We start from the raw sequence: 10,909 nt of genomic DNA, 5'->3' as shown, positions 1-10,909 counted from the left end.
GTGACGCGCGGCCACGTGACGCGGCGCCGGCCGGGCCGCGCCGTTCGGCCCCGCTCGAGTGACGGGAGCGGAACCGGCACCGCGACGGCACCTGCGGGGCGGGGACGCCGGGGAGCGGGGCCGGGGACGCCGGGGAGCGGGGCCGGGGTGGGCCGGTGACGGAGAAGCTGAGGCTGGGCCGGGCCGGCGCGTCCCGGTGGCCCGCAGCGAGCCGCGGCCTGGTCCACACGTGGGGCCTGGTCCCGCCGTACGCGCCTGGGCCCGGCGAGTCCGCGACCCCGGCGGGGTTCGGCCCCGCGGCCTTTGCCCACCATGCCGCCGCCGGCAGAGCCGCAGCCGGAGGCGGTGCCCGAGCCTGTGCTGGAGCAGTGGCGGCAGTACAACGAGACCGACCGGCAATGGGCGCTGCGCCGCCGCTTCATCCTCCGCCACCTCGCTGCGTATCCCGGCGCCGCCATCGACCAGCTGCTGGCGCTCTCCGTGCTCTGGACCAACCACGTCTTCATGGGCTGCAGGTGAGGTCCGAGGGACACACCGGGCGGCGGGCGGTCTCTCGGCTCCCCGGGCCCGGCGCTCGCTGTCAGCCGGGGTACCCCGCAGGACGGCGGGGTCGGGGGCTCAGCAGGACGACCCGTGCTGCGGACAGGAGCCTGGGTGGAAGTTTGAAGCCGAGACTGGAGCGCCCGCGGGAAGAAGGGGCGCAGACTCCCATCATTGCCGAATCTCGGCCCCAGATGCGTTTTGGAAAGTAGCCACGGAAGAGCTGGGATGAAGGGGGCTGATGGGAGAGAACTTCTGTCCGTGGCCAGTTTGGTTTGCTCGAATATGCCGGTGTTTTGTTCGTACGTTTAGGGGAACAAGCTTCTGGAAAAGTTTATGTGTGTTTTGCAAGTAGTTCTTGATGTCCCGCCCCCAGGAGTCGTTAAGCTTGCGGTGCTGTGCTGTGTCATTTAAATGAGGAGAGAGTTTCCCTCTGAGCACAACGCAGCCTGTACAGTCCCCTGAACGCTCACCTTTTCTGGGAGAAATAGGCGTGGAGAATGGAAGGGGGTTGCTTTCATCCAGCCGTACTGTCCATAGCCAGGTTGTGGAGGTCTGCAGAAACGTCACCTACGTTCGACTGACGCCTTTGATGATGGAATTGTTTTTATCTGGCTGGAAGGATGGAAGCAGCTGCTTAATGACCAACTTCTGCAAACAGTGCAGTGACAGAGGAGCTTTTGAGCATTGATAGCACATAAATGGACTTCTAATAATGTTCCATCCCGCATTCTTGTGGGGGAATACTTTGTGTCATCTCTGTGGAGCAAAATACAGATCTGCCTGATTCCTTTTCTGTTTTTTTTTTTCCCCTGGGTCAAGTACTAAACTTTTCTGCTCTGCAAGCACCAAAATTTAACATAGATTTGAAATAGTTTCAAATTCTAAAGCTTGAGCTATATGTTTAGTTTGAGAATGTCTTCTTCATATGCAGTCTGTGTGGTCCATCTTAATGTGTTTGTGTGCTGTCCTAATGGGGTACTTTCTCTGTGCCAAGGATTTTGGGAATGGTGCAATAAACAGTTACAGGGAGCTGGTAATAGAAGTGAACAGCTGTGTTCACTTCTAATACCAGAGGTTCCAAATCCCCAAAACTGATGCAGTTTAAGCCAGTCGGTACACATGCTTTTTGTGATGGTCTCCTTCACCTGCAGCTCTCAGGGGAGATGAGATTTGGGCAGGATGCAGTCTGGAGCCATTATAAGTGAAGATGTTTTCCCAGAGCTGGCGTGCCTGGCTGGGAGCAGTGTACGGGAGCATACTGTACTGTTAGAAGAATTCTAGCTTTGCAGTTCCTTGGGGGAAGAAGAGATCCTCAGCATTCCCTGGAGCTGCCTTTTGCTGTTTGGGAAGAGCTGTTGTTGATATATCAAGTAAATTGCTTCAAAGTTTGAGAGTTTTTTGTTGCTTTCGCTTCAGTTTGTTGACTAGTGTTTGCTTTGGGGCTTTGTTTTGTTTTCCTAAAGCTGATTCCTTGCCAGCTGAGGACAACTTGTTTTTCAGAGTAGTCAACTGGTTAGAGCAGGGTGCTGATAATGACAGTGTTGTGGGTTCAATCCCCGTATGGGCCATTCAGTCAAGACTTGGACTCGATGCTCCTTGTGGTTCTCTTCCAACTCAGACTCCTCTGCCATTCTGTGAAGAGCAGATCAGGGTCTTTGCTATGAAATCTGAGTGACTGTTCTGCTGGGAGAGGATGTGGAGAGCATCCAGAAGGCTTAGAAAACATGGTCTGTGAGGAAGGAGTTAAAAAAAGGCTTCATTTAGTTTAGGCATGGATGACAGAAGGTGCTCCTATTCCCGGATATGTCAAAGGTGGCTGAGAATGGGATAGTGTTGCAGGAAAGCATTATGCTTCAGAGCTACAGGGATCAGCGTAAGGGATAGCTTATTAAAGTCACAGCAGGAAGACTTCAGGTGCTGGAGGCACTGGGTTCCTCTGGACAGATTAGACAAACACATGTCGAGACTGATTGATCTCCTCCCCGTCCCCAGCAGAAATATGAGCCCTAAAGTCTTCATCTTTTGTGTAGAATGACAGGTGTCAAATCTGACAGTGTTCTTGCACTCTGTTGGAAAGGGACATTATCCATCACAGCTAATGTCATCTTGTCCCCTGTAAGCCAGAGAGAGAAACAGATTCCCACTCCTTTCCCCTCTGGCTGCAAGAGGATGAGGGTATGCCTTGGTCTGAAGGACAAGGTGTCTGCCAGCGAAGGTGGGAACCTCCCTTGGAATGGAAAACATGAATGACCCACTCCCTTCCAAATTATTTTAACTTTGAAATTAAGGGGCTTTCAGGCCAAGATATGGGGGAAGGAACAGCAGCTCTTTACTGGCCTGTACGTGTAAAACAAGGTGAACAATCACCAGCAGCGGCAGCGCCGAGGGACAGAACAAACTCCGGGACAGAACAAACCCCGGGACAGCCGCTCTGGGCTGCGGCACCTTCCTCTGCGGGGCAGGGCCGGGCAGGGTCCTGCCGGGAGTCCCCCGGTGGAAAACAAAATGTAACAGAAGCTGCTCAGCTCTAGGGTGTACCGGGACTACACGGCTAAAGTGTAGCGAAAAAGCCCCAGGCAGAAACCCCCGGGTTTCTGCAAGCAGCTGCCGCAGGCAGCCAGGACATGCACCCTCAGGAAAGGGAGTTTGGGCTCCCAGGTTTTTTACCCTGAGGTGCTCAAGTAGACGGTGAGGGTCCTTTCCAGTGAGGTATGGCGTGAATAAGGTCCCAGTTCAGTGGCTGCTCTTAGGAGCAAAGGCTCACCCACGGTAGGAAAAGCAGTACAGGGCTGGGCTGTGGCAGTGGCAGCGGGTTCTCCCCATAGTAAGCAACAGCTTGACTGTCCTCCGATGCCAACAGCGAGAGAGGGAGAGAAGCTGAGCCCAGCCAAAATCTCATGGTATCTTTGCCCTTCCAAGGAGGAAACCCTCATGGTAAGAGAGTAGTAAGCTGCACACTTCACCCACCATTTCTTTAGTCTCTCTTAAGTACTGGTCTTTATTTTCTCTTAGCAACAGATGGGACAAAATTCCATGAGAGAAAGAAACAAAAGGAAAAACCCTAACCCCCAACAGGGTATCACCACTATCTCATCTCCCTTTGATCCTTCCTGGAATTTTTGTCCCATTCCTGGTTCCAGTGCCTCCACTGAGGCTGAGCTATGCTGCTGAAGCAGGGACTGCAGTAGTCTGTGGTCAGAGTTCTCACCCAGAAATTTATATGGATCTAATTTCTGCATGGCCCTCTAAATCAGGAAAAGCCTTTCTTGAATGGCGCTTGAGTAAGTTTCCAGAACTCTTGGAGCAGCAGTATTTAGAAGCTAGTGCAAGTCTCTGCAGCCCTGGCTTTTGGGACAGTTATGAGCGGCTGTCTGTGGGCAGTGCCCTGATACTTTCTGACTTTGGAAGGTGAGCATACCATGTCTTGGGTTGGGTTTCTTCACCCTTGATTAAGGTGGGTAAGAGTTTTTTACCTCTGAAAGTCTTGAGCCAGGTCACAAGAAAGAAGTGGAGTCTTTAAGGTCTTGTTTTCTTGATTTCTTGTGTTGTTTATTATTTCATATCTCACAGTGTTCTCCGTGCCCAGCCAAGATCTGAACAGCAGCTGGGACATGAGGGATCTCCCCTCGCAGTGGGACATCGCAGCCTCTTTATACAGAAACTACGTGTCACTTGTTTACAGTAATGTTCCCATAGCTATCACCTGTACTTAAGGGGTCATGTCTACTCTGACCCAATCCCCTTAAACTACTTCGTGCCACCGTCACCAGAAGATGGAGGCCAGGGGAGAAGAAGGAAGAACTAAGGGCAGCACCCTAAATCCTCCATCTTGTCCCCCATATACTTACATTCTAAAAACTCAAAACTGCATAATTTTTCGTCCTATACTAAGCTAAACTACTGTTTTCACATCTTCATCGTTTGTAATTCTTCTCTCAATGTTGGAAGCTGTTCCCATGGACTGAAGTCAAAGGCAGTGTTCTCCTGGGCTCTGTGCCAGGGTCTATTATGCCTGTGTACAGCTCCAAGACTCCCCTGTACAGATGCAAGACCCTCTTGCTCGAGTCCCACACCTCTTTGCTGAGGTGTATGGCCTCCCAGGGTGCCCAGAGGAATGCCCTGGACTCCAGCACCGTGGAATAGGTGCAGCATTGTTCTTCCTCCTTTCTGAATGTGGTGTGAAGCTTTCAGAGGGTGGTGTCAGGCTATATTTGTAGGCTCTCTTTGGATAGAAATGTTTGAGTTTTTCCTGTTTAGCCTCAGTGTGCAAATGGCTTGAAATCATGTGATCGATCCCCAGAGCAATGGAAAACTGAGCTGGTGGGGGCTGTAAGGCATAGAGGGATGTGCCTGTGTGGAACTGTGGGTGCTGGAGTAGGGTCAGGGTTTGCTCAGAGCTTGTCACAGCCACCTCACCTCTCTTGTGCTTCAAGAACCTGAAACATTTTGGTTTCAGCACCCTGGTAGACTTCAGTTTGGCTTTTTAAGGTCAGTGGTCAGTGAAGGCTGAGTTCAGTGACATGGCAGTTCCAGTGCTAGTGACATGCAAGCTCTGGCTGCTGCCCCACACAGGACTCCAGTCTGAGCTCCTGTGTTTGATTCACTGAAGCTGCTGCTCCTCCTTCACACCCCAGTGTTCATTAGTGCTCCTGGCAGCTCTGCTAAATACTGGATTTTGTCAGATAGTGTATTGAAATTAGTGTTTAGAATACTATCAGTGTGGTGGCTGCATGGTTTAATCAGAAGTGGGTTCATGCAGAGCCAGGTCAGCTGGTGTGTGACTGTGTGCCCGTGCCAGACCAGCTGTGGCACAGGGACAGTGGTCAGTGCTCGGCTCCAGCAGGATCAGAGGAGCATCTCCCTTGCACCTGTTGCTGTGTCTCAGGCAGCTTTAGTTCTTGTTTTACATGATAAAGGCTTGTGTGTGCATGTGTGCTGCCCCATGGGCCAGCTCTGAGGTGTTCTGCTGTTGAACCCACACAGATACGGTGTGCAGGTCATGGAGAAGGTTCTCAAGATGGCTGAAGGCATCGACATTGGGGAAACGAGGTCATACGAGTTGGTGCCCAACAAGAACCTGAAGAGATACCGCTCTCCATCAGACAGTGAGTACATCTGCCTGTGACAATGACCCCTTCCCTGTCCTTGTTGGGTGGGCATCACTGGGAGCGTGGGGACACCAGTGTGCCATGGGGCTGCCTCTGGGACAGACAGTGCAACAAACTGGAGGGAAGTGCTTGTGGTGTGCTCTGCCTGACTGCGGAGCGGCTCCCCCCTCCTCTGCCATGTGCATGATTCACACAGAATTCTGTCTTTGCTTAAGAAAACACCATTTTATTATTTTTCATTTCAGTTATCAGGTAATTGGTTTCCCCTAGGGATGGTGTCTGGAATTGAATACCTGTCTGGCTTTGTCTGCTGTGGTGAGGGGTGATGTTCTCACCCAAGGAAGGATTGTACATGTACATAGAGATGTAGAGTTCAGCTCATTGATTTTGAGTTACAGCCTGGCTGGAGCTTTGAGGGGATGGAGAGTAGACATGATGTGTAGTTTTTGGGGCTTTTTTTCCCTCCCTGCTGGTTCTGCTGGTTCTGGAAGGATGCTGTATATGTCAGCCAAGTCCCATGGTCTTAGGCATCAGTGTTCCAGCTGTAGCTTTTTCAGTGGAGAAAACGCAGGAGGCAGAGAGGACTGGCTGTTTGATAGCTCTGTCTGCTGGTTTCTCCATGGCAGCTTCAGAGCTGCCTGCCCTCCCTCAGGAGAGGGATGGGAATTGTGCCTGGGTGCAGGCAGGCCCCTGTGTTAGTCAGCAGAGTGACTGTGTGAGGCACAAATGGTCAGACAGCACACGACTCCTCTGGGCTTGGATATAATTTCTAGCTCTGCCTAAGTTGCTTCCCTTATTTTGACAGCTAGCAATCTTTTTGTGCTTCCATGGGCCAGCTGCAAAGCTGAGGAGATACTGCTCTTCTCCCGTGATTTGTCTGTCACAGGCAGCAGCCCTGAGGGTTCTCCAGGGCTTGTTGCACAGACGCCATAATGAGCTGTTCTGCTGGCAGGAGTCCTTTAGGTGCTGCTGCAGTGCAACCATCAAAACCAGACAGAGGAAGGAATGCAAACCTTGCCATAATTCACCAAAACTGATGGGCGAAGGATTTAATGCTAAGAGTTTTGTCACCTGATTTCATTATGAAGGAAGGGCTGTTTATGCTGTGGGCAGGTGTTGTTTTCACCTGCAGCAAGGTGGGTGGTGGTACCTGTGCTGTGGTGGTTGATGTCTAGACAGCCTGACCTACAGCATTGGCACTGGATTAGGCAGCATTTCCCAGCACTGAGCTGGCCTTTTGCTCCTCTGATGAAATTACACACATGTACCACATCAGCATGCGGGTGCTGAATCTTCCACAGAAGTCTTGTGTAACTATCTCCTAGATGTAACATATTTGCTTGTCAGCTATTTGATTCTCCCTTTCTGCAGTAGCTGTGCACACCAGGATAGTCTGTCTCATTTGCATTTCTTCTGGAGAAGAAACAAGAGGTTTGTCAGTGATGGGACCCTCAGTCGCTACAGCTGTCCCTTGAAGCTCGAGCAGGTTTCTTCATGTTTGCTGCCCTTTAGCCCAAAGTAATTACATACACTGAAAGAAAATGTGCTTCTATTGAATCAGTAACTGCCCTGTGTGTTTTGGAAGGGAGGATTTGCTACCACTGTGTTCCTTCTCTCCTCAAGTGAGAAGATCTGATGATAAAGTCGTTTATCTGACTTGATCCTGCAGTCCTGCAGCAGAGTCAGAGCTGAGGCTCTAGTCCTGCTCTCGTGTTCTGTCTTGTTGGGCATAATTTTATTTATTTTAGTAGATTTGAAGGAATTAACTTCAGAAATTACCAGATGAGTCAGTGGGCAATGTTGGAAGGCAGAATCGTGTGACTAAATATGTAGAGATTTTTGTGTGGTAGCTGTGAAGGTGGAAATACCACTGTAGTGATCTGCACAAGAATGACTGCTTGTCTTTGATGAACTGTAAATGTCTTTTGGAAGAAAACCTTCTGGGTTTTGGCTAAGGAATGCAAACCCTGTGTTCAGAGCCTGCAGGCTCCTCCTGAAGATTACTTTCTGGAAACACTGTCTTCCTGTCACAGCACATATTGGTAATTGTGCAATTTTTTTCCATCTCATAGGTCCAGAGCCAGCAGAGATTCCTGAGCCACCTAAAAAGGTGGTGCCCAGGTTCCGAGTGCGACCACGCTTTGAGCCCATACATTTTGTCACCAGTGCTGAGAAGGATGGGAAGAAGGACAATTCTCTGGATAACCGCATGCAGGAGGTGAACCAGGAGGCAAATACAAACAGCATGGCACAGCCAGCTCAAAACTGTACAAATTCTTTTGTGAATGCACGAGATATGGATCCCCAGCTCTCCAGCTCAGCTGGGCTTGGCTTTGCAGGCCCAGCAGCAGCAGCAGCAGCAGCAGCAGCAGCCAAGAAGGCTGTGAATAGTGTGGACTCTACCACAAGCAGCGCCTTGCAGGTTTCTGTTTCTCCTTCAACTGCCCCGTCTGCATCAGAAACTTTCCCTCCGTCAGCAATAATGCTGAAGCAGAGCTTTATGGAGAAACTGTCAGCAGCTGTCTGGAAAAATCTTACTAATCCAGATGCAAACACTGGGACGGATAAAATTAACTTCACGTATCTTTTGACACGTTCAATTCAGGCATGCAAGACAAATCCTGAATATATTTATGTTCCTCTGAAAGAGATCGCCCCTGCAGACCTCCCCAAGAGCAAGAAGCTCCTGACAGATGGCTTTGCATGTGAGGTGCGATGTCAGAATGTCTACCTGGCCACTGGCTATGCTGGCAGCAAGAATGGATCTCGGGATCGAGCCGCGGAGCAGGCAGTGAAGCTGCTGAAGAAATCCGTGGAAGTTCGAGTTGTTCAGCGGAAGTTCAAGCACACCTACCACGAGGATCTGGTGGTGTGTGAGGCAGGCGTGTGCCGTCCAGATTTCCCTCCTGCTCTCAAACCTCATGAGGAGTTCGTAGTTGCCAACAGGGACTGTGTCCCAATGCAGCCTGGTACTGAATCCACGAAAGGTTCCACAAATACCAATAAAGACTGGACTAGTTTTGTCCTCACAGAGAATGCCAGTGATGCAATAGGAATTCTTAACAATTCTGCCTCATATAACAAAATGTCTGTTGAATATAAATATGAATTAATGCCCAACCGCTCGTGGCGTTGTCAGGTGTATCTCCAAGATCACTGTCTGGCCGAGGGATTTGGCACAAAAAAGACCAGCAAGCACGCAGCAGCTGAGGAGGCACTGAAAATCCTTCAGAAGATGCAGTCAAATATAGCATCCCTGAAAGTGACCCAGGTGCAGAAAGTGGGCTGCTCATCACGGGGCTCCGGGAGGAAGAAGGACCTGAAGGACCTGGTGATCTATGAGAACTCCAGTAACCCGGTGTGTACCCTGAACGACACCGCCCAGTTCAACAAGATGACGGTGGAGTACGTCTTTGAGAGGATGACAGGCATGCGATGGAAATGCAAGGTGATGCTTGAAGATGAATTCATTGCAGAAGCAGTTGGAGTGAAGAAATCTGTCAAGCATGAGGCGGCAGAGGAAGCCGTGAAAATCCTCAAAAAGACTCAGCCAACTGTTGTTAATAACCTGAAGAAAGGCACTGTTGAAGACGTCATCTCTAGAAATGAGATTCGGGGTCGATCAGCAGAAGAGGCTTTCAAACAGAAGATCAAAGAAGACAACATTGGGAACCAAATTTTAAGAAAAATGGGCTGGACAGGCGGTGGCCTAGGGAAAGATGGTGAAGGAATTAGGGAGCCTATTTCAGTAAAGGAGCAGTTCAAAAGGGAAGGACTTGGGCTTGATGTAGAACGAGTGAACAGAATCGCTAAGAGAGATATTGAAGAGATCATTCGAAACTATGCACGCTCAGACAGTCACATTGACTTGACTTTCTCTAGAGAACTGACCATGGATGAGCGGAAGCAGATACATCAAATTGCTCAAAAATACGGTCTTAAAAGTAAATCCCATGGGCAGGGACACAACAGATACTTGGTGGTGAGCAGGAAGCGGCGCAAAGAAGATCTGTTAGATCAGCTGAAGCAGGAAGGCCACGTTGGGCATTATGAGCTTATCATGCCTCAAGCAAACTGAGGTGAGGTGTCCCCTTTGAGCAGAAACTGAATTTCCTGGACACTCGACTAAAGAAAGAGATGCTGCATTTTTCTTGTGGGTAATAATGACGTTAACAACTTAATGACTTTTACTTTGGCAATATAATTTCTAAAATGTTGTTAGGTGTATAGGACCGACCAAATTCTGTTCAAGCACATTAGCACAACCCAAAAGCAGTAGTGCTGTTACTGTATGTGTCTTTGATATTACTTGTTCCTTCACATTTTAATAGTTTTGTAATAGGAAACACACATGCCCAACGAGAAGGAATTTGACATAATTTAAAATTATAGGTCCCTTATTCTTCTTGAGCAAGGAAGGAAAAAAAAAGCCTTTTTAAAAAAAAATCTAAAAAGCAAAGGAAATGCAGTCTGGGGGCATAAACTTGTATGTAAAATTGGTATTAATGACAACAAAAATAAAGATTTATTTCTGGAAAAAATAAGGGTTTGTCACACTTTGTATTAAAGAAAGTGTGAAAATTTGATTATTTTTCAGAAATACATATATTGAGGTCTTGTCTCTGCTGTGTGTGTATGTACAGTATGTAAACCTTAACCAGTTTAGTGGTAGTTTTATTCATAGATTTCTAGCTCAAGTCTCCCATTCTGAGAACCACTGAAGGCGCCTTCATTGCCAGCGAATGGGACTGAGAGGATTCCGGCGTGTTTCTACCTTGGAGAACAGTTGGCATGTGCAGATACCATGGTGAAGTGTGAAATATAAAAACTGGAGGTAAATGCAGAGCCCACGCTCAAAGATGCTCATGTAGCTTGTGGGGACTGTTATATAACTTATTTTTTTACTTGGAATATCAGCTCTTTAATCCTGAACAAAACCGAATCTGTGCCTGGTTATTTCTCTGCTCCATCCCTGTACCAGTGCTTGTATCTGGTGAAGGTGATTCCCCAGGAAACTTCTGGGTTTGCTCTGACCATGTGTGAGTGTGGAAGCTCTCCAGGGCCAGCTCCTGCCACTGGGAGGCTGGAGTGCTTCCCTCCTTTACCGGGAAGCAGCCTCTGACCTCCATCTGCACTGCTCTGTGGACAGGGTTTCAGCACAGAGGGCTCTGTGAGCCTTGGAGAACACTCTCTTCATGCTCGGGAAGCTTAGAGGATAGCAGTTGACCTTTGAAAGATCCAGGAGTGAGGCATGCCTA

General features: G+C 49.2%; 1 protein-coding gene across 2 annotated transcripts; it reads left to right on the top strand.

Annotated features, from left to right (window-relative positions):
• Positions 1–167: 167 nt before the first annotated feature.
• NKRF (NFKB repressing factor) lies at positions 168–10,588 on the top strand. Of its 2 annotated transcripts, none has more exons than XM_066338703.1 (3): positions 168–515; positions 5,527–5,648; positions 7,724–10,588. In XM_066338703.1, exons 1-3 carry the CDS (start codon positions 313–315, stop codon positions 9,727–9,729), a joined length of 2,331 nt encoding a protein of 776 aa, XP_066194800.1. In that variant the 5' UTR covers positions 168–312; the 3' UTR covers positions 9,730–10,588. The 2 variants fall into 2 exon arrangements, with proteins under 2 accessions (XP_066194800.1, XP_066194801.1); XM_066338704.1 differs by lacking the exon at positions 168–515 and adding an exon at positions 3,182–4,686.
• The last annotated feature ends 321 nt before the right edge of the window (positions 10,589–10,909 follow it).

The sequence above is a fragment of the Sylvia atricapilla genome, chromosome Z (genome assembly GCF_009819655.1).
Source record: "Sylvia atricapilla isolate bSylAtr1 chromosome Z, bSylAtr1.pri, whole genome shotgun sequence".
Classification (NCBI taxonomy): domain Eukaryota; kingdom Metazoa; phylum Chordata; class Aves; order Passeriformes; family Sylviidae; genus Sylvia; species Sylvia atricapilla.
Note: the sequence above shows the minus strand (reverse complement) of the source record. Positions and strands in the feature narration are given on the sequence as shown.